At 43.0% G+C, this 23,068-nt stretch overlaps 1 protein-coding gene across 6 annotated transcripts in view; it reads right to left on the minus strand.

Moving 5' to 3' along the window:
• AKAP13 (A-kinase anchoring protein 13) overlaps positions 1–23,068 on the minus strand; it is a 319,519-nt gene that overhangs the window by 117,735 nt on the left and 178,716 nt on the right. For all 6 annotated transcript variants that reach the window (XM_040256976.1, XM_040256975.1, XM_040256972.1 and 3 more), the window contains exon 8: positions 21,000–21,133. In XM_040256976.1, coding sequence (XP_040112910.1) covers positions 21,000–21,133 — 134 coding nt within the window. The remainder of the gene's footprint in view (positions 1–20,999; positions 21,134–23,068) is intronic.

A 23,068-nucleotide genomic window follows, 5' to 3' on the forward strand; every position in this document is an offset into this window, starting at 1 on the left:
TGCTGTTGGTCCTCAAGATGAGTAAACGGTTGGTCTCTCGAGGTTCTACAACTAGGATGTGAGGGTTCCTCTTACTTCAGTGACCCTGGTTCTTAGGACAACTGTGGTTTCTGTAATTGCCTACCTGGTCTCTCCGCCTTCCCACATTTCTATTAAGAGTCACGCTCTCTGCCAACTCTGACTCTCCTTATAACTCTGCGCTGTGAACCATGGTGTCCTCAGACCACTGCGCCGCCGTTATGAGTTCCATCCTGTGTTCCTCCTTGTGGCTGCATGCTGCTCTCTAGGTAGAATGCTGAGGACAACTGAGTACTTCTTAAATCTCTCCCAGTCTCTCCAAAACTGGTCCTAGACATCCGAGAGCTAGGCTGTCTCTCATCCACAATCATAATACCTAGGACTTTTCAAAAGGCTGACCAGATTTAGTTAGTAAACGAGAGAAGAAGTCTTGGTCAGTGTTATACACAAAAGGTGAGCCATCTGGAAGACTTTTTACACTTAAAGGATAGAAGTCCTGGCCAGACATGAAAACTGGTGCTCAAAATAATCATACCTTTAGGAAAAATTTGAACCCCATATAAAATGAAAATGTGTCACTTTAGGAAATCACTTGACTTGTTCTTATTTTTCACTTCACAGAATGAAGAACAGCTCCAGCAGAGTCAGTCAGACGAGCCAAAAAGTGACTCAACTTCCCATGGACAATGTCCCTTGGCCCTCCCAGGCAAACCCACAGTACAGTCATGCCTTCCAAAAAATGAAGAAGTATAACTTGCTTTTTATATCAACTGTCTTGCTTTTTATATCAACTGTCTTAAAGACAAAACAAAGGGAAAAGAGAAAAACCCTCCAAGAAGAAAACCTACTTTTTAACACTACTGACGGGAAATAAAAATAATAAAAAGACATACAGTAAAAAAAGAATACACATAAGTATTTTTTACATTCATGCCTGTGGCATGAATACTATGTAAATATTAGTTGCTATGATAGTTTTATTTTTATTATCATTGCATTTTTGCCTTCTTTTTTTAAGGAGGTATCTAAGTCAGCTTACAATTGATGCGTTCAAATGGTGGTGCTGGAGAAGACTCTGGAGAGACCCCTGGGCAAGAAGATCAAATCAGTCAATTCTAAGGGAAATCAACCCTGAATATTCACTAGAAGGACTGATGCTGAAGCTGAAGCTCCAATACTTTGGCCACCTGATGCAAAGAAGAGTCAACTCACTGGAAAAGACCTTGATGCTGGGCAAGACTGAGAGCAGGAGGAGAGGGCAGAGACAGAGGATGAGACGGCTGGATGGCATCACCAACTCAATGGACTTGAGTTTGAGTGAACTGCAGAAGACAGTGAAGCAGAGTGGAGTCTGATGTGCTGCAGTTCAGGGGATCACAAAGGGTCAGACACGACTTACCAAGTGAACAACAATAACAACAGAGGGTGCATATAGGAAAAAAGCACGTAACTGAACATCCCACTCAAGTTGGAGCTGAAAGAACACAACGCTTCTGCTTTGATTCAGATCACTGTGTTCCCTCTGAAAATATTGTGTATCATGAGATAGCAAACCAGAGGGAAAAGTCAGGCTTTCATTCCTCTGCTAAGTGGAGAAGGTGGGGAGCTGCCCCAGAAGCTAAGACTAAAGGAACGTCTCAGTATCTGAACCTGAAAGCTGAGCGCTTTTAGGGAGAAGCGGTTCTGTAAACTTTAAGGTCAAGACAGGACTGGGAACCCAGATTTAAGAGTTAGCCTTGGGGAAAAAAAGAAAAAAGCCTCTTCACATGAGGGTAAAGGGAAAGAAGAAAAAGACAGATATTTATAGATGTTTTTTCCTGGCCAATCCCCAAGTGCCCAATTTGGACTGAACTGAAAATGTCCCTGAACAGTCCTCGTCCAGACAGCCAAAATACCAGTGACCGCTGGGACAGAGAGCACATGACTCTCGGAGGAGACTGGGAGGAAAGCTGAGGACCACGCCAGCCTCGAGGGCCTCTCCCCTCACCTGACCCCGGAAGACTTGCCCCTGTGCTCAGGTGAGATGCGACACCTGCCTGCCTCCGAGTCCATGCTCCTTCCCTCGCGCTCCTCCCCACGGAAGCAACACTGGTCAGAAGACGCCTTCGAGTGCTATCACAGCCCAATGCCTCCACTGAACCCCTCAGTCAAAAAACTGGCCCGTGCTTCCTCTGACCCTATCAGAACTGTGCTAGCCCTCCTACCACACTTAAGTCACCCACACACTGATTATCACTGCTTTCTGGGAATCTGCAGTACAAGTTTCTTGGACCAGGAGATCTGTTTACCTGGGCTTTCCTGTAGGTTTGTTGAGCATCCAACAAACAGTTCCTATGTGAATGAAACGGTATCTACCTGTCTGAAGAGGAACTTTCAGGGAAGGTCACACATTCTCAGGAGCCAATCAAACTGGGGCAGGCAATCTAGATTCAGAAGCTCCTTTATTCATAAATTTACATAATTCATGGATTTCTGATACAGAAACATGCACTCTTGTATCAAAGAGATGTCTGCTCTGCTCAACACAAACAGATGGTGTTAGTTAAACCTCATCAATAAATGGGACACGTCAGAAATTAATCAGTAAGTAAAAGAACAGAATCCTCTGCCTACCCTGAATTTGTTTTGAAAACAACTGCAGTTTGGGTGGCTTCTGTAAGATCATGCCTCCTTGAGATTTATCTAACTAAATACATATTAATTCAGGGTTATTATTTCATTTGTTCATAATTTTCACCTGATATCCCACTATGTATTTTATACATATTTATATAAACATAATATATGTACACAATAGTCAATTCAGGACCAAGCTTCACGGAAGCATTGTGAAACTTTCTCCAAAGATATGCACGTGTGTGTGTAGGCATGCACGTGTGTGTGTGTGTGTGTGTGTTTGGGCATGTAAATTTACGCCTCAGAATACTGCACGTCACTGACTGGCTGTGCAGTGTCAAGAGTAGCACATCTAACCAACCAGGGAGCCCGTGGAGACAGTGTAAGTAACAGGTAAGAACATGAAGTACTATTAGGGGAACCTTGTGAGCTCCCAGCTCTCAGCAGGAAGGACACAGAAGGCCTGGCTCAGTCTGTCCCTGCAGTCTGTACACGTAAGAGTATTACTAACCCTTCTCTTTTGCCTCCCCTGTGAGGATGCTATGACAATAAGCACTGTGTCCATGCTCATTTGCTCTTTTGTGACCCCATGGACTGTAGCGCGCCAGGCTCCTCTGTCCGTGGGATTTTCCAGGCAGGAACACTGGAGTGGGCTGCCATCTCCTTCTCCAGGGGACCTTCCCAACCCGGGGACTTAAGCTGTGTCTCCTGCCTCCTGCGTCTCCTGCTCTGGCAGGCGGATTCTTGTACCGTTGAGCCACTTGGGAAGCAACAGTAAGCATTAGTATTCTGAGGAGCACAATTTGTTTAATGTGGCTTGCTGCTACTATTTTTCTTTCATACAAGTAGACTTTCCCTGGGTCTGAATTCTAATGGCTCTATGCCATTCTTTCACTGATAAACCCTAAGAAAACCCTTGATCTGTTCTGTGTTACTACAAAGGTCACTCTCAATTCTACATAGAGGTTCAATCCCAAATACTTGTGTTAATGGGTTATCAATGCGAAATTTCCTATTCTCCACATAATTTTTAGCTGCAACTCCTGGCATCCCGATTAAATCAGCCTTTTCAAGCTGTACTAACAAAATGTAAAAGCATCAAATATATCTGCTATAGAAATAGGAAATCAAGAAAAAATTAAGGAAAAAAAAGAAAGAAAGAAAGAAACAGGAAATCAAACTTCAAAAGAAAAGGAACTACTTAAGGTTTAAACAGTGCCCTAAGGAGAGATGTTGATAAGTGAAGTATAATCTTCAGTCCAGTGAAGTCATACTTACAAAAAAACTGTCAATTAACTAGAAAATATGCCTTGTCAAACTACTTCCTGTGTTCCTTCTTTCAAGACACCCACCAGGCATCGTACATGATAAACACCCATCGTGTGTGGGATGCTGTGGCAGGTCCCTAACATGGCTAAGGGAACATCCCTGGCAGGAGGGGCAGTACTGCCAGGCTTCTTGGTTCCTAGCAGCTTCACCAAGAGCGAAGAGGAGGCTACACAAGAGGTCTGTGGTGCAGGATGACACACAGCCCTTCCAAGAAGCGTCTCAAAGAATCAAAGACTAAGTACCCAGGGAGGTTCCCAGGATGCATTTCACTCAAAATACCCGGTAGATAGAGAGGAGTCTGGTGTGGCTGGCAGCTGGCCTGTGGAACAGCAGAGCTGACGGGACTGTCCAAGTAATCCGAGGAGCCAGACTGTGGAGCCCCTGCCACACCACTAAGTTCAGCAAGCATCTCTAACGTGACGCAGAGCAGTGGGTCTCAATGTGTGGTCTGCAAAACCTTCAAGGGCCTGAAGACCTCTTCAGGGCATCCGTGGGGTCAAAACTATTTTCACAGTCATCCTAAGATGTCACTTGCCCTTTTGCTGTATTCACATTTGCACTGACAGGCCTCAGCACAAATTAAGGCAGGGGTACCAAAGTGAATCAGCACTTTGTACTTCTTCACAGTACCAAAACCAAAAAGAAACAACATTTTCACACAGAACATCCTTGAGGAAGCTGTAAACATTACTCAATTCAAGCTTTAGGTACACATCTTTCTAATGCTATGTGACAAACAGGAAGTTGACATAAAATCCTTTTGTTATGGAGGTATGATTGTTGTCCTAAGGAAAATCACTTGTGCAATTTTTTAAGTTGTGAGAATCTATTAAAATTTCCCTTCCTTTTCATGCATTATATTTGTGAAAGCCTGGATTTTTCCCTATTGCAATGGCTTGAATGTGTAAGAGATGTGAGAATCTGTTTTCTACTGAGCCAGAAGTCTGAGTAAAACAATGTCACCTCTTCTAATTTTGTTTTGGAAAAGTTGCTTTTTCATGAAAATATACTCTTTATGTTAACAAGTAGTAAGTTTACTACTGTTGAAAAGTGAAGTAGTGGAAATGTTACTCACTCAGTCATGTCCAGCTCTTTGCTACCCAATGGACTGTAGCCAGGCTCCTCTGTCCATGGGATTTTCCAGGCAAGAATACTGGAGTGGGCTCCCATGCCCTTCTCCAGGGGATCTTCCTGACACGGGATCAAGCCCGGGTCTCCTACTTTGCAGGCATGTTCTCTACCATCTGAGAAACCAGGGAAGCTCTGATGTTACCGTGAATGAATATTTTAATGTTATCAGTTTTAATTTCTATCATGCTGCTGCTAAGTCACTTCAGTCATGTCCGACTCTGTGCGACCCCAAAGACGGCAGCCCACCAAGTTCCCCTGTCCCTGGGATTCTCCAGGCAAGAACACTGGAGTGGGTTGCCGTTTCCTTCTCCAATGCATGAAACTGAAAAGTGAAAGTCAAGTCGCTCAGTCGTGTCTGACCCTCAGCGACCCCACGGACTGCAGCCTTCCAGGCTCCTCCGTCCATGGGATTCTCCAGGCAAGAGTACTGGAATGGGGTGCCATTGCCTTCTCCAATTTCTATAATAGTAGATTATTTATAGATATAACTCATATAAACAAAATTTCTTTGGAGTCCTCAATAATTTCTTGAACTATTAATGAATCTTGAGACCAAAAAGTTCAAGAACAGCTGAGTTGTAAGGCAGGAAGAGATGAGTGCTAAGGAAACCAAAGAGCCCAGGTGACAGAAGATGAAGGCACAAATATTCAAACCAGAAGCTTGAAGGGACAAGGTAAATTTGACCAAAATTTTTAGTTTGGGCTAAGAAGAAGGAATCTGGGATGAAAGCCTTCTAGCTTGCAGTCTCTTCAGTGGTGTTGGGTAAGTTGGACAGTCATATGTAAATCGATAAAGTTAGAACACACCCTCACCCCTCACACCAAACACAAAAATAAACTCAAAATGTCTTAAAGACTTGAAGACTTAAAGATATGACTCATAAGAGCCCTAATCAAACTTACAAGCTTTTGAACAGTAAAGGAAACCATAAACAAAACAAAAGGACAGTTTGTGGAATGGGACAAAGGCTTCGTTTCCACAATAGGCAAATAGCTCATGCAACTCAGCAACAACAGAAAATAAACCAACCAATCAAAAAACGACCTAAACAGACATTTCTCCAAAGAAGACATACAGATGGCCAAAGGCACATGAAAGAATGCTCGGCGTGGCTAATTACTAGAGAAACTCAAACCAAAACTACAGTGACATACCACACCTTACACTAGTCAGCACGGCTGTCATTAAAAAATCTACAAATAACAAATGCTGGAGAGGGTGCAGAGAAAAGGGAACCTTCCTTCCACACTGCTGGTGAAGCACAGTTTGGTGCAGCCACTGTGGAAAACAGCAGGATGGTCCCTCAAAGAACTAAAAGCAGACTCGCCATGAGGCCCAGTAACCCTAGCCTCGGCCGTAAACCCAGCAAAACGAGACTTCAGAAAGATACGGCCACAGCTATGGCCACAGAGCACCACTCACAACAGCCAAGACACGGAACACACCCTAAATGCCCACCAACAGATGAATGGATAAAGAGGATGTGGTCTGCGCACAGACCCAGACACAGAGGAGTATCAGTCAGCCATAAAAAGGCAAGAAAATAATGCCGTCTGCAGCAACACGGATGAGCTTAGAGATTATCGCACTAAGTGAAGGAACTAAGAGAAAGACAAACATCCAGTTATCACTTACATGTGGAATCTAAAATATGACACAGATGTACTAATCTGTGAAACAGAGAGAGACTCACAGACATAGGGAGAGACTTGTGGCTGCAGGAGAGGGTAGGTAGGAGGCAGAGGGGCTGATGTGGAGTTTGGGATACAGAATGGATAAACAAGGCCTTACTTTATATTACAGGGAACTATATGCAATATTCTGTGATAAACCATAATGGAAAAGAACGCATGTAAGTGTAACTGAATCACTGTATAGCAGAAATTAACACAGCACTGTAAGACAACTGTATTTTAATAAAATACATTTAAAAAAAAAGAAAGCAAAATAGAGACTATATGAAAGCCAATGTCTATAGTTTTATGTACGTGAAGTGAGGGACCAACAATTTCCTAATATGTTGAATGAAGCTGATGAACTGAGAGAAACTACAGCAGGAATGAAAAGTAGAAATGGTTTTCTGACTCTTTAGGAAAAGACTATTTCCATGAGCTACGTGCAAACAAATTTACCTGAAAGGCACTTTCTCATAGACCATATGGCTAATTCCATTTTTGAGAGATTGAGGCCCCTGACCAAGCCGTAAAGTGATATGAGTAACTCCTTCACCCAAGTTTCTGAATTGCTAGTGATACCAGTGCCCGTGACGGTCACCCTTACGACACCACAGTCTAATGATGGTCAGAATGATGCTGGCAAGCCATCAAGAAGAGGGTAAATTTTTTTCAGAATTTAACAAGCCTGTCAAATACGTGGATATTTCAGAAATACATGACAGAAAAGACTTTTAAATGGAAGCTCCAGCACTTGAGGCTTTACCTCCAGCGATCTGAAAACTCTGCCATTTCTAAAAGACTCCCGTGTCCAAGCTTCCAGAGTGGAGAAGCTACCATCCAATTGTACAGTGGTCTTCACTCCTGGGCAGGTGGTATGGAGAGCTGCAAGCCAAAATTCTAAGGAATGGCTGCTAAAGACATGGTAGGAGGCTTCATAGATTTTTCTCTCCCTGCCAGAGTCGAGTTGTCTCAGCTCTGCTACACCCTGTGGTCATCAGTGCATACACACATTTAGGAACAGGGGGTAGGAGGAGTTATATCTCTTTAAAAGGCCATCTTGTAAAAATGACAAGTATTTGTCACATGTCTTAATTAGCCTTTTTTTTTTTTTTTAGTAAAAAGAAGTTCCCAAAGAAATACTTGTTTGGTGAAAATGGATGCCAATATTTATAAAGTCCTATCTATTACGTTAAAGGTGGCCCAGCAGTGCCTCTACTGAGCAACAGCTATTGAGATTTCCTCTGAGGACCAGTTTCTATCTAAGAGTTAAAAACCTTCCTTTAAAAAATATTTTGACAATTCCCACTTTCTCCTTAGCTAAATTTGGGCAATTATCATCCTCCATTAAGCTAATTGGTTAGGTGATAAAATCCTTTACACAAGAAGGATCGGCCAGCCCTTCTTTCTTTAATATCTCATAATCTCCTCTCCCCTGGGGTAATGAATTACAAGAATGTACATGAACAACTGCTGGAAGAACCTGGGCCTTTTCACAGCTGTTACCATTTCATGCCTTGGACAGTTGCAGATGCTGTAAAGAGACTCAGGCTGCATTATCCTTCTGCTTCCTCAGCCCCCACATTAAAGCTCTCCTTCATCTTCCATTTCCTTTTTGCCACCTCCCTCTTTCCTGCTCCACATTGGCACTAACTAGCTTGAGGGAGGAAGGATCAAGGCAACTTTTCACATCAGTCACTTTCAGGCAACCTTCATGCTTGCCCACCAATAAACAGGTGGTAACCCGTGGGGACATTAAGTTTCAAAGAACAGTAAGACTGATTCAAAGATTACCATGCTGGAAGGGCATGCATTGTCTTGCTTTCACTAAACAGCCATACCATGAAATAGACATGTGGCAATAAAGGTAAAAGCTCCCCATGAGGAATGAAAGATGAGAAAACTTAGCATTCTTAGGCATTGGTGAGGTTTCCACATGCGGCCCCGACCCCCGCCAAGGACAGCTGAGAAAGCAGCTTCCAGTATGACACCCAAACCAGAGCGAACAGGTGGAGAAATGGCGGCACTGAGCGGCAGGCGTCAGTCATCTGCACTCAGCCCTTCTCAGGAACCTCCCCTGGCTTTTCAGAGCCTGGGGGGCTATGCGGGTGGAATGTGCCAGGGGCGAGCTTTCTTTCAAGGCCTGTAGGACACATTCTTTGGACTTAAAAAGCAAAGCAAACCTCAGAGTACAGTCCACGTTATATGCCAACCATGAAACAGTGATTTCTGCTCATAGTCTGTACGCTGGGTTCTGCTGCAAGAGCAAATGCATTAAAGTCCCCACGTCAAGAGAGCCTGGCCTGCAACCCTCTTCCTGAGTCAAGGAGGAAGGAACAGTCTCAGGCAAGGAAAAAAACAATTCAATGAGCTTGATGTGAGGCAGACACAGCACTAATGAGGGAGCAGGGCCAGAACTCTATTTTCTTCCTCTGGATCATCTCATTAGGGAAGTCTAATGACTCCAAGGAAGGAACGCAGCCCACCGTGTTGCTGGACAATGGTGCTGGAGACAGGAACTGCTCCCTGGCAAAGCAGCAACAACACGAGCATCACTTTCTGGAACTGGAATGGAAAGACTGGCTCTTTATTTTAAGGCCAGCAAGGATGTCAAGAGGGGAAAAATCCCCACATGAAACATTTCAGCAGAACTTCCCTGAACGGCTGAAGGTATAACGGCACCAAAGCGAACTGCAGGGACATGGGTATAAAAAGGCCTCGGCGAAAGATGGCTCCTTCTCTAAGCTCCCAGGCCTCAGGGGCCAACTAGCGGCTCATTCCTTTGCCTCTCCCAATACGGCTTCTTGAGGGGTGGGATGTCTCCCACTCATCTGACCATCACAGCACCGCCAGTTTCTGTTACAGAGCTCAATACACAGAACAGCAGATGTTCACCAATGGAAGGCTTGATTTAGTTATGGAAATGCACAACAGTTAAGTCAGACCTGTAGAAAGGGAACACATCCCAATAGTCTCATTTACCACTAGAATCTTCTGTTATAAATGTTTAAAAGTAAGGAACTCAGGCATGGATACACACATGGTCTCCCCACACAGCCCTCACTGACAAGTCAAGCTGTGGCCTTCCACCAGCCCTGGCCTCACAGGGGTGGAACGAGAGAAGAATCTCTTGCGTCTCCTAGAATGAATGTCCTGCTGCAAACGGGCGGGGGGGGGGGGGGGGGATGTCACATGCGACAAGGTTCTGGTGTGACCTGAAGAAGCCAGCAGCGGAGGTGGTGACATGGCTCTTCTCTCGACACCTGTGCCACTAGCCTGGCATGGGGGGGTGGGAGGGGGAGGCCTGATGTCAAACTCTTGTCCCGAGACCCGTAGACCCCACCGCCTACAAGGCGCTCGGCTTGTAGATGATTCAAAGGGGAAATGAATGTGAGAATTTGACACAAATGAATTTACTTACAAAACAGAGGGAGACTCACAGACTTCGGAAACACACTTATGGTTGCTGAGGGCAGAGAGGAGAAGAAACGATAGTTAGGGACTCTGGAAGGTCATGTACACACAGCTGTATTTAAAATGGGTAACCAACAAGGGATCTACCATATGGCACAGGGAACTCTGCTCAGTGTTACGTGGCAGGCTAGATGGGAGGGCGTTTCGGGGGAGAATGGATACAGGTGTATATATGGCTGAGTCCCTTTCCCTGTTCACCTGAAACTACCACAACATTGTAAAATCAGCTATCCCCCAAAACAAAATAAAAGATTGAGTTTAAAAAAAAAAAAAAAGAATTTGAGGTGGTAAAGTAAGGAAGAAGGTTGGCAAAGAAATAAACTGATGTCAGAAATGAAAAAGCCCACAAGCCCGTTTCCAGAAATTATTATTTTCATAGAACAGAAAGATGAAGGGCGCTACAAAGGAGATCCTAGCTTTGTGCTCTCCGACTCCTGAGTGGAGGACACGGCACGCACAGGGGAGCCCAAGGCCCCTCCCCATCTCACACCATTCGTCCACCAGGGCACAGCCAGGAAACAAACACTGTGAGGCCCACCTGGGGTCCTGAGCAGCTCACACGTGCTTGTTTTCATCCAAAGATCCCGCGGCCTCAGTAGATGATGATCTGCACTGAATCACAGGGAAGGCAACGTGCGTCACGCGTGCATCAGAATCAAGATGCCATGCTCTGGAGAGGGCAAGGCCACAGGGGTGCAGCCCGTACACCTGTCCAGACAGCCCAGTACTGTGATTACGGCACTAGGCCCCAGCCCAACCTCCAAGAATCCACATGAGCTGGCAACCTGCTGAAGGTGGAGCTGCAGAGCCCCCCAGGCAGTGGGGGGCCCCAGCACAGGAACCAACGTGCAGATTCAGCTATGCCCGTCCTGCGACTTCTCTCTGTGTATCGGGATGGCACAAGGCCTCCATGAAACAGAAGAGGGCCACTGACCAGGAGAGCTGGTCCTATTTAAGGACTGCGCCGGCAGAGGGAGCCCAGGCCTGGAGAGGCTGGCAGGGTGCCTCAGCTTAGCGTGGGACACAGGAGAGCTGACTTAAAGGAGACGAGGTGGCCTCGCAGGTAGAGGCAGGCAGGAAGGGAGAGGCCAGGCTCCAGGGTTTGGGGCCCCGGGCTGGGCTCTGTGCCAACCATCTGGGCACACAAAGGCAAGCCCTTTGAGCACTGGAGCACTCTGGGCTCCAGCCGCTTCCTTGCAAACGACAGGGCAGAGACTGCGTGACAGAGGCGACAGTGCCGCCCCACACTAAGATTCTATCAGGAGAGCGACGTGTGCTAGAAGATCTGGGACCCTGTAATGGCAGAATCCCAGTGCAAACAGCGAGGACCGTTGCACACCCCCACCACACATCTATGATCCCATGCTCGCTACTTCTGCAAACCAGCCAAACAGGTGGCGAGGTGGCTCTAACTTCAGTCCATTTTTCTACTGGACTAGCTTTCTTCAGGGAGAAGGCAATGGCACCCCACTCCAGTACTCTTGCCTGGAAAATCCCATGGACGGAGAAGCCTGGTAGGTTGCAGTCCACGGGGTCACACAGAGTCAGACACGACTGAGTGACTTCACTCTCACTTTTCACTTTCATGCATTGCAGAAGGAAATGGCAACCCACTCCAGTGTTCTTGCCTGGAGAATCCTGGGGACGGGGTAGCCTGGTGGGCTGCCATCTATCGGGCTGCACAAAGTCAGACGCAACTGACTCAACTTAGCAGCAGCTTTCTTCAAGGAGACTGCAAGCAAGAACAGTAAATCCTGCCCGTCAGCTACTTTGTAGCTTTTCTGGTTATCAGAATGACTATCTCAGTATCACTTGGCGGTGTTCAACTAACCCTTATTTTATTTCACTAGTCCCAAAGCACAAGAGTAGTGATGCCAGCATTTCGGATCTACCAAAGATATAAAGTGCTCTAAGGGAAAAGGTGAAAAAAAAAGTGAAGGTTGCTCAGATGTGTCTGACTCTTTTCGACCCCATGGACTATACCATCCACGGAACTCTCCCAGCCAGAATACTGGAGTGAGTAGCTGTTTCCTTCTCCAGGGGATCTTCCTAACCCAGGGATCAAACAGGTTCCCCGCACTGCAGCTGGATTCTTTACCAGCTGAACCACCAGGGAAGCCCGAAAAGGTGAAGATTTCAGACTTACTAACGGGTGACGAAAAAACAACAACAAACCATATGCTGAAGTTGCTAAGATCTATGGTAAGAATGAATCTTCTGAGAAACTGTGAAGCAGGAACAAGGAAAAAGGGCTGGTTTTGCTGTCTCATCTCAAATTACAAGAATTGCAGGCATAGTGCAATGGTAAGTGCTCAGTTAAGATGGAGAAGACATTAAATCTGTACAATAAGGTATTTTGAGAGAAAGATCACATTCATGTAACTTTTATTACTGTATATTTTTATAACCACAACATTTTATTATTGCTGTTGTTAATCTCTTACTGTACAGATAAAGTAAACCTTATCACAGGTGTGTACGTATACAAGAAACACAGGGTATACAGGATTTGACACTATCCCAAGGTCCAATAGTTTGGCTACCTGATGCAAAGAGACAACTCACTGGAAAAGACCTTGATGCTGTGAAAGAATGAGGGCAGGAAGTGAATGGGGGTGGCAGTGGATGAGATGGTTGGATGGCATCACTGACTCAATGGACATGAGTCTGAGCAAACTCCAGGAGATAGTGAAGGACAGGGAAGCCTGGCATGCTGCAGTTCATGGGGCTGCAAAGAGTCAGACATGACTGAGTGAACAAGATTTCAGGTATCCAAATGGGTCTGGGAACATTCACTCCCCGGATGAAGAGGAACTACTGTTTATCGCACATAAGTGAAAGCTCCAAGTCAAATTTAGACACTTAAATATTTTCCACAATGTCCACTTTGGGAAGCTATATACTTATTCTAATTATTTCTATTATAAGTAGTTCAAACAGTATCAGAAATCTTCTAACTATCTCAATAGAAATCTAGGAACCAAAGACAAAACTATTTCATTCTTACATTGATATTACAGTTCGACTCCAAGCTCCAACCCCAGAATGATTAGGCTTTCAAAACTCTTAAATATGTATCAGGTCTGATGACTCAGAACAGAATGCCACCTGCTACACAGACAAGGAAGATCAACATAATAAACATTTGGCTTAGTTGGACTTCTTATTAAGGCCTGAACTGAAGACATTTTAAATGTGTTCGTAATAGTATTTTCTGTTCTGAACTTTATGGGAAGTATTTTCACCATCAAGTAAAGACCACATGTGTGGTGCAGACTTAAGACCATGTTACAATTCTTTGGGTCCTTAAGCCAAGATGAGGGCATGCAGGATTCTCAGAACAGCACAATAGTGGCTATATCACTGCATGAAAGAGGCAAAGAATGGAAATGTTTAAACAGAGAAACTACTCTTTACTTCCTACATGATTCGCACACTACCAAACACTTCCATTCTTTATACATGCATGTGTGCTAAGTCGCTGCAGTTGCATCCGACTCTTTGCGACCCCATGGACTGCAGCCCGCCAGGCTCCTCTGTCCATAGGATTCTCCAGGCAAGCACACTGGAGTGGCCTGCCATGCTCTCCTCCAGGGCTCTTCCCGACCCAGGGGTCACTGAGCCCACATCTCACCAGCACCACCTGCGACTCTCTCCCCTGACTCCTGTACTTCTTTTGGTAAATGCTACTTTTCAGTTTCCTAAATGGAAACGAGGGCAATTCTGAGATCTTCCAAGGGCTGAGCACATCGTGAAAGCAATAAAGAGCTATCAAGGTGGGGGGCACACCGAAAGTTCCCTGAGCCCATCCCTACTTTCTAGTGAATATTTCGACTACAAGTGTTACAAAAAGGTTTTACTAAGGAAACATCACTGCATCCAGACAAGCACGTCTCAGGAAGAACTCACCTGAGTTCTGTGACCCTCTCCTCCAGCACCCTGAAGGCACGTCATGGCACATCTCATGGACAGCAGCCACAGAGTGTGTGTGCCCGTGCGTGCTTGCTTTATTTAACTGGACTCGGGGCAGGGACAATATCTAACCTCTTTTTACCTCCCTACATATTTGATGCAATACCTTGAGGGAAAGGCACATTCACTTAAGATTTACTAAATGAATAAGTAAATTGAAATTAAAGCCACAGGCCCCATCACAAAGTTGAGCAGCCGAAGAGAACCAAGATATGAGCAATCAGTACCTCTGAACCCTTTCCTGGCTAGAGTAAACAATCCCACATACAGTGTGCAGCTTTTATTCTTATGGTGGCCAACCAGCAAGGTCTCGTCTTAAAACACACAATCAAAATCTAATCTGAGAATATAACTGCCCCCATTATGCACATTATCAACAGGGACCTAAGCTTTTCCTCACAGATCAAATGGTCATTTAAAAATATATGACCATATACAATGGTATACTACTCAGCATAACAAGGAATGAGTTTTTGCCAGTTGTAGTAATATATATGAACTTGGAGGGAATTATGTTAAATGAAGCTAAGCCCAACAGAGAAAAACACATACTATATGATATCGTTTATATGTGGAATCAACAGGGCAAGGGGATAAAGAGGTACAGACTACCATGTGTAAAATACCTTGTAAGGGCATATTGTACAACACAGGGAACATACCTGATGTTTTTAATAATTATAAATGGAACATAAACCTTTAAAAATTGTGAATCACTGCTAAGCAGCTAAAATATTGTACACCAAGTGTACCTCAGTTTTTTAGAAAAGAGGAAGATTATGCTATTTTGTTTTAAATTAAATCATTAAATATTCTTACATATATTATCTATAGATATCATTAAATTGTACTCTTACATGACTGTGCACACACACATGAACTCACAAACATTATCTACAGATACTTTTATGCTGAGGTTGCAGGTTTTTCCGCTTGTGGCTTTATGATCTGGGGTTCTTCAAGGCACTTCTTTTTGGCAACTATCTTCTTTAGAATAATATGTTGTTGTTGTTTAGTTGCTAAGTTGTGTCCGACTTGGCAAACCCATGGACTGCAGCATGCCAGGCTCTTCTGTTCTCCACTATCTCCCAGAGTTTGCTCAAATACTTGCACAAATTTCTTGTTTAAGTCCATGTCAGAAGAAACATCCAGAGTATCTCTAAAAATTCTATATGAAAAAGCTGAGAAGTAAGTTTCCCTGTGACTAAAGGTAGTTCTAGATTTGGACCCCAAAAAAGATAACTGGCAATGGAGGCAGGGGTGCCAGTTCTCTTAAATACCAAACATACGTACAGGAGACTTATTGGCGAGGCCACTTTGCTTTTTCTGGGGTGACACACACACCACAAAACTCTGTATATAAATATGATAGCACAGACATTTTAAAAAATCTCCCTTTAAAAATTGGAAACTGTCAAATAACAGGGTAGGCTGTGTAAGCCATCTTGTGTTATCAGTGCTCTGACCTGCCCAGTCAGTTACCAAATAGTCTGAGAGAGCTGCCGTAGCTCAGCATAAAGGCTGTGAAAAGCCACACACAAAAAAACAAAACCCTTTTTAGAGACTCCTGGCCTAGGTATGGAAATGCAAGCTCGCCCCCGTGAGACAAGAGGAAGAAAACACAGAAAATAATCAAAGCACAGGAAGAATTCAAAAAGATTTTAACCAAAAATAGTCTAACACTGCCCTCACCGAAACCATGAAGAAACAAATATTAACACTGTTGTAAAAATAATTAAGAATGAAAATTGAGCTAATTTAATGTTTGGCCATGTAGTTTTTATTTTTTATTTTTAAAGGGAGTGGTTCTGATTGGGGAGTATGTGTTAAATGAAGACTAGACTTTCCCAGTAGCCTAACACTCAACATATGGGATTTTAGAGTTATGCTTGAATGTATTTCTTCTTGAGTGTTTGGCTGCCAGGACCATGGGCATCCTGACAAGACACTCTGGCTTGCTGAATTAACTCTTCCATATGACTAACAAGCTTTTGCAATGATCATTTGGAAAAGGAATTACTATAGAAATACCTCAATGAACAGAAAGTCCTTCCTAATTAACCTGGCCATATACTGAAAAGATCCACAGAAGACACGGAGTATGACGGTTTGAAGCACTAGGGCAGGCAAGCAGGAGTCAGAACTCGTTCCTGGCCTCTGTGGAGCATATCCCCAAGGTGAATGGTCCCAGAGGCTTTCTGTTCTGGACTCAATACTCAGAGTCATCTCTGCACAGCATTCTTTAGGAAATAAACAGCAGGTCTGGAAAGTCTTATCTATTCAGCAAAAGCAAACTCTCTGGACAAATACCATCTTGACGGTACTTAGCTACAGGTGAGCAAATCATAACAAGATCACGAGACTTCTTTTAAAGCAAATGAAAGTAGGTGCTAAAGGAGTCAAAGGGATTCCTCCGACTATCACTGAAAGCACGGGAGTATGACACAACGGTTTCAGAATCTTCATGTGTGTATCCATCATTCAGAGCTGTTTGTTTAAAACACAAAAAATCAAAGTGAACTGAATTACCCAGATATATATCCTCAGGAGGAATTTTCTGAAAACCACAGTGTAACAGAAACATTACCCGTACAGAAAAGAGTTCCAGTCAAGCGTACAGAGTTAACTACCTCTGAAATGAGGCTAGTTGCTTAACTTTCCAGAAACCATTATTTTCCTTCCTATTTCAGATAATCTTTCAGGTCCATTCAAATTTCTAAAGATCTCAGAACTAAAACAAGCACCCTGTCTCCCAACTTAAATTAATGCTTGCTGCTACTCCTGAAACTTTTATAACAAAGTTCAAGAAGCAGAATCTACAGTCTGATTGCTTTAGGAACCACTGTAAGTCACCGGTTACTTCAATGAGTAAAAAGGATACTGGAATATGAAGTTATGAAAGTAATTAATAATAAGAGTGCTAAGCTGTACTTACTGCATGTCGAGCTCCAAGTACTTGATAGATATTAACTCACCGGGGGAAAAAAGGACAGCAAAAGGTAATCTAGAACTGAACTGAACTGAACTGAAAGTGTAACTAGTATTAAATCTTTGGCAATACGTAGTGACAAACCATGAATATAAAATGGTGATAAAATGACTAACGGGAATGGACCATTCTGTGTTTAAAACTGGGCCTCTGGAATCAGGACCATGTATCATGTGCTGAGAAACTTGAAGCATTTAACATGCATGTGCTTTCTCTGGCGATACACAAGTACTAGTCTTGATACTGCCCGATTCCTTTATGCATCCTTTATTCCTTATGCAAAACTATGTTCCAGGTTTTCAAGACAGTAGCAAAGCGTTAAGACACACAGATTTTTTTTCCTGTTTTACATTTGGAAGAGGTTGATTCAGAGAAACAATGAGTCAATGAGGCAATGACTGATTTATTCCCAAGGGCAATACACAGACTGGGTATGTGTCTGAAAGACCAAATTAAATAATCCTAAACGAATGCCACTCCGCCCTCGACTACCATCACAATCTCAGACTGCAAGCCCAGGCTCCAGAAGGTTAAGGCCAGAAGACAAACAGGCTAAGAAAGTCGCGATATCAAGTCAAAAGACACACTTGGGAGAGACATGAAATTCTCTGCTTCCTCTGTGCGGTTTAGTAACAAGCTCCCCCGCAGGCTGAGATCACTCAGAAGAGAAAAAATTCTACTTGCTTTCTCTTTCTTCTCATCCACTGAGGCACACATATTCTAAAGGCAGGGGCCGACAGATTACCACCACCCGTTTTTGTACAGCACATGGAAAAAAAAAAAAAAAAACACCAAAGAGCAGATTTTTATATTTTTTAGTGATGAAAGAAAAAATTCAAAAAAGAATATTTCATGACATGAAATCATTTCACAATATGAAATTCAAAATTCAAAGAAAAGAAAAAAATTAAAAAAGAAATTCAAGTTTCTGTGAAGATTTTATCAGAACTGTCAGTCAAATGCTTCTTTACAGGCAGCCTCTGGCTGCTTTCGCATGCAACAGCAAAGGTGATTAGCTGTTACAGAAACTGTACATCCCACAAACTCTGAAGTATTTATTCTCTGTCCTTTACAAACGTGTTCGCAAACTTCCCTCCAGGAAAAGAACATGCAGAGTTAGATGGGGAAAAAAGGAGAAAATGCAACACAGGGAAGATGCAAAATGTTGTGTCCATGCTTCCTGCTTTCGATCCACAGCAAGGGAGGGCAGGTCAGAGGTCAGATTTCACGTCACTGTAAGAACGCTGTGGCTAGACCTGAAGATCCCCATGAACTAAAAATGCCATTAAAGTATACTTTCTCTAACTACATGGAGTGGAGGCACACACAAAGCAAAGACATACCCCAGCAACAACAGATTACATGGTTCTCGAATCCTGAGGCTCCTTAGGATAAGCCCATAGTAGAGAGCCTGGAGTAAGAGTTGGGGAGGAAAGCACCCCACTGGGCAGATTCTAGCTTAGAACCAAACTAGAAGCTCCCATTCTAGCAGGCCCTGACCTTGAGCTAGCCAAGGGACTATTTGGGGGTCTACTTCTTCTATCTGTAAAATGACGCCTGATGACCAACCAGAGGAGTGTCCTCTCTCTCAACTTCTAAAACTGGAGGGAAAATGAGAAGAGGAAAAGAGACGAGGAAAGGAGTAACTTTAAGTCAGTCAGACAGAGAAGGAGAACTATCCAGTGACAGCCCTTGTATCTGGAGTCTAAAAAGAACAATACAGATGAACTTACTTAAAAAACATGAACAGACTCACAGACTTCGAGAAGGCACTTATGGTTATCAGGGGCAAGGATGGGAGGAAGGGCTAGTTAGGCAGCTTGGGATGGACATGTACACACTGCTGTATTTCAAATGGATAACCAGCAAGGACCTGCTGTCTAGCACAGGGAACTCTGCTCAATGTTATGTGGCTGCCTGGATGGGAGGAGAGTTTGGGGGAGATAGATTCATTTGTATGTTCAGCTGAGTCCCTTCAATGGTTACCCGAAACTATCACAACATTGTCTGTTTACCAGCTATACCCCCAATACAAAACAAACAAAAACAAACCCAAAACAAAACAGAGTTTTGCTCTCTTCTTTGTAATGGTTAAGATACAGTCAGGACAGAGCTATCCTCACAGGAAAGCAAAGGGTCTGCGGCCAAAGGCTGTACACAGGACACTAATCAGAGGACTTCACGTGGAAGATGAAGAAAGAGAGGTATTTGAATTCAAGGATGTGAGTTTGTTCCTTCCCTTTTTCAGGGGCTTCTGGAAACAAAGACACATGTTACCCATGCAGGGCGTGTTCTCTTTTCTTTCCCCAGGAGCAAAAGCAACATTTGTCTGAATAATGCATGCTGTACAAGTAGCCACCCAGGCATTAGTCATGAATATTATCGGTAATAAGGGGTGGGTGAGAACAGCCAGCACCTCCCTACCACTGCACTCCAACAAAATGAAGCTTGTTTATCCCAATCCATACACTTGCAACAGTTTGGAAGGGTACCATTCTGTTTAGCTAACTGGGGTAATTCTATGAAAAATACTTAGCCCTCTGAAGAGCAAAAAAAAACACACCCTCAAGTCTAGACAAGGATGGCTGATTTTCTGACGGGCCATGTGATTTACTCCAGTAACTTGATTTTCCAGCCAAAGATGTGTGCGGTTTTGTTTGCTTTTGGTGCTTTTTTAAAAAAGAAAAACAATCATGGCACCTAAAGCTTAGACCACTGTTCAACAAGTTTATAAGTCCTCTTGATTTACAAGTTAATCCAAGAACAATAATCAAGACTCTGAAAAAAAAATCATTTTTGAAAACTTACCGAATATGAAATATAGAATTACCACATGAGCCAACACAGTAATTACTAAGCATATAAAAACATATGTCCATACAAACAGTTCGTTAGCAGTTACTATTCACAACTATTCAGCCAAAAAATAGAAACAATCCAAATATAGAAAAAAATATGGTACATCCATACAATGGGGTACTACTTGGCAATAAAAAGAAATTAAATACTGATCAATGTTATAGCATGGATGAACTTTGAAATAACACACTACGTGAAAGAAACCAGTTGCTGAAGGCCACATGTTCTGTAACTGCCATCTGTATGACGTTCTGGAAGAGGCAAATCTTGGACACAGAAAGGAGGCTGGTGACTACTGACTGAGGCTGGCAGGGGTGAACTGCTAGTGAAGATGGGGTTCTTTCTGGCGTGATGCCAATGTTATAAAGTTGGGCAGTGGGGACGGCTGTGCAACTCTATAAGTCTGCTAAAAAACTGCCGCACTCTGCACTTCACCTGAATGAGTGAATTGTACAGCTATGTGAATTATGTCTCAATGGAGTTGTTATGAAAATCTAATAAACCTTTTTTTTTAATCACTAAAAATGATATACTTTCTATTTTGGTCAGTATTGGGTTTCAAATTAAAATATCATCTTCGCTATCAGTTTCTATATAGAGAAAGAAGAGTCAGGTTTAATCAGTGTCAGTAGATCCCTTTTTGTGGTAATTCCCATCTTGAGACATGTTAAACCTCATGACAGACTGGAAAGGCTTGTGCTCACAGGGAAAAAAACCTTTTTCATTACAGCCTCCAAGGGATCCCTGCAGGGATCTAAGACATCCATTTAAAAGGATGCTGTGTAAAAGCTTCACCACACAACGTCCACACTTGTATATTAGGGAACAAGGGAGAAGGGGAAAAACCCTACTGTGAATTTAAAACCCCCCCCCAGCAGCACCACAGAGCAGACACAGCAAAGCAGGCTGAACACATTTTGTGCTCGCACAGACTCACCGCCTGGGTCTTCGGGCCTTGTTTCACCTCCGGCGTAGAAGTTCTGTTTCCCAGAGCCACCTCTTCAGAAACTGAACTCTCCCGAGTGTTACTCAGAAAATCCACTTCATCTTCGGCTTTCGTGTCGGGCATTTCTAGGGAGAGCAAGGCAGTTACAAAGTGCATTTGAAAAATTGATTCCCTGGGCCTTTCTGTTTACACAACTTGCGCCAGGTTTCATGCATTTTGTTTGCCTTTTTTTTTTTTTTGCATTAAACAGCAAGAATTGTTTGGGAGCTGGTGTCATTTCTGGCTCTGTGCTGAGCCCTGATCACAGGGTTGTGTGGTTTTCTCCAGCCTCTGTGTGGGTTTGTAGCTAAGGGAAGATCTTGTTCAATGCCTACTGAACTTCCATTTTCACTATTACCTTTTCATGATGATTCTGAGTGTGGTGCTTACTTGCACATGGAAAAGAAAACTTACAAGCTTTAAGGGAACCTATTGATAACTACAGCTAGTAGTCGGTCCATCTGATTATCGTAGAGGCAAGACATACTTACGCACAGCAAGAAGAAAAGAGCTGCTGAGAATGAGATAAAGCCTTTGGGAAGAGTCTTTTAAAAACATACTACACACACTCATCCACCTGAAGTATCCTGAGTAAATTAGATATTAACTTTTATTTCTTTCCAAACCAAAACACAATTACAAACCAGCAGGCCCTTTTCTTAAAAAGTTTCTCATGTTTTCTTTAGACTGATACTTAACAGACCAAACGGTAGCGGTTTTGTTCCCTGACCACCATATGGTCAAGCTAATACAGGAAGGAAGTGATAAAATGATGCCTGAGACAAATTTAAGCTTTGACACTTTTTTTTAAAGGGGACTCTGATGGCTGAACAGTCAAAATTCATCTTGATAATCCAAATACAAATAGAACTATCATTTCGATTTCATCTTGAAAATTTTCTATGATTATTAGTCTAGTGACACTACTACTCTGGCAGAGAAAAATGCTCCCTACAACAGAGGGCACAGAGCTTTCTTTCACCAAAGAATACATTTTATAGTATAGTATATACTCAGTATATAATAATGAAGTACATTAAGATTATATTCTAGGGCTGGGAAGTGGGAGAGAGGCTCAAGATGTAGGGGACATATGTATACTCACAGTCGATTCAAAAGGCAGAAACCAACATAATATTGCAATTATCTTCCAATTAAAAATAAATCTAAAAAATTATTGTATTCTAATAGCACACTGTGACATGTATAAAGCTCTACTTTAGATTTAGGAAAGCTACATTACTATAAATGAATACTTGTAAGTTTCCTTTCTTTGCCTTTATTTTTAATTACATGATCTTACTAACAATTTAAAAAAAAAAAAAAAGGCAAATGTTCTGTTGTCCAAAGAACGAAAATCTGTCTTCCATTTCATAATATGTGATTAAGGTTAAAAAAAAAAATCTGACTAAGTAATCCCCTTAAATATTCCTTGATTAAAACATTTCTAAGTGAATAAGACAAGTTTGTTTGTTTTGGTGGGGGTCGGGAGACAGGTGTTGATTTCTATTTCATTTATTTGGAGATATGATTTCTCATAAATCCTTACTATCCTGATGATAATATCCATACCTGAAAATATGTATCTTGGCAAGCAGCACCCAGTCACAGCAGTAAAGAGATTACTGGGACTTGCAGGGTGCTGGCAGCCCCCCCAGGACTGGCCTGACTCCGTCATGCAATACTAACTTCCCAAAGCACGGCAGGCAATGCTCTTGATACGTACCGTGCCGCGTCCCTTCATTCGAATTAAAGGTATGTGATTCCCTCCTCTTGATTTCTATTTGGCTCTGCTGACAGCAGTATATAATAAAAACAGAGGCCAATGCTATGTGGGCCCTTCCAAACCAACAGTTACACTGATGTCTGCCCACTTACAAAGCAGTAGGGTTAAATTCGTAAGTGGAATGTAAACTTCCTAGAAAATACCCTTTGGTCTGAGATCACACTTGGGTGCTTTTTCTCTGGGGCAACGTGACCAGGGACTTTCCCCAGTCCTGGTTATTTTCTGAAAAAAGCAC

This window comes from Oryx dammah, unplaced genomic scaffold (genome assembly GCF_014754425.2).
Source record: "Oryx dammah isolate SB20612 unplaced genomic scaffold, SCBI_Odam_1.1 HiC_scaffold_16, whole genome shotgun sequence".
Taxonomy (NCBI): domain Eukaryota; kingdom Metazoa; phylum Chordata; class Mammalia; order Artiodactyla; family Bovidae; genus Oryx; species Oryx dammah.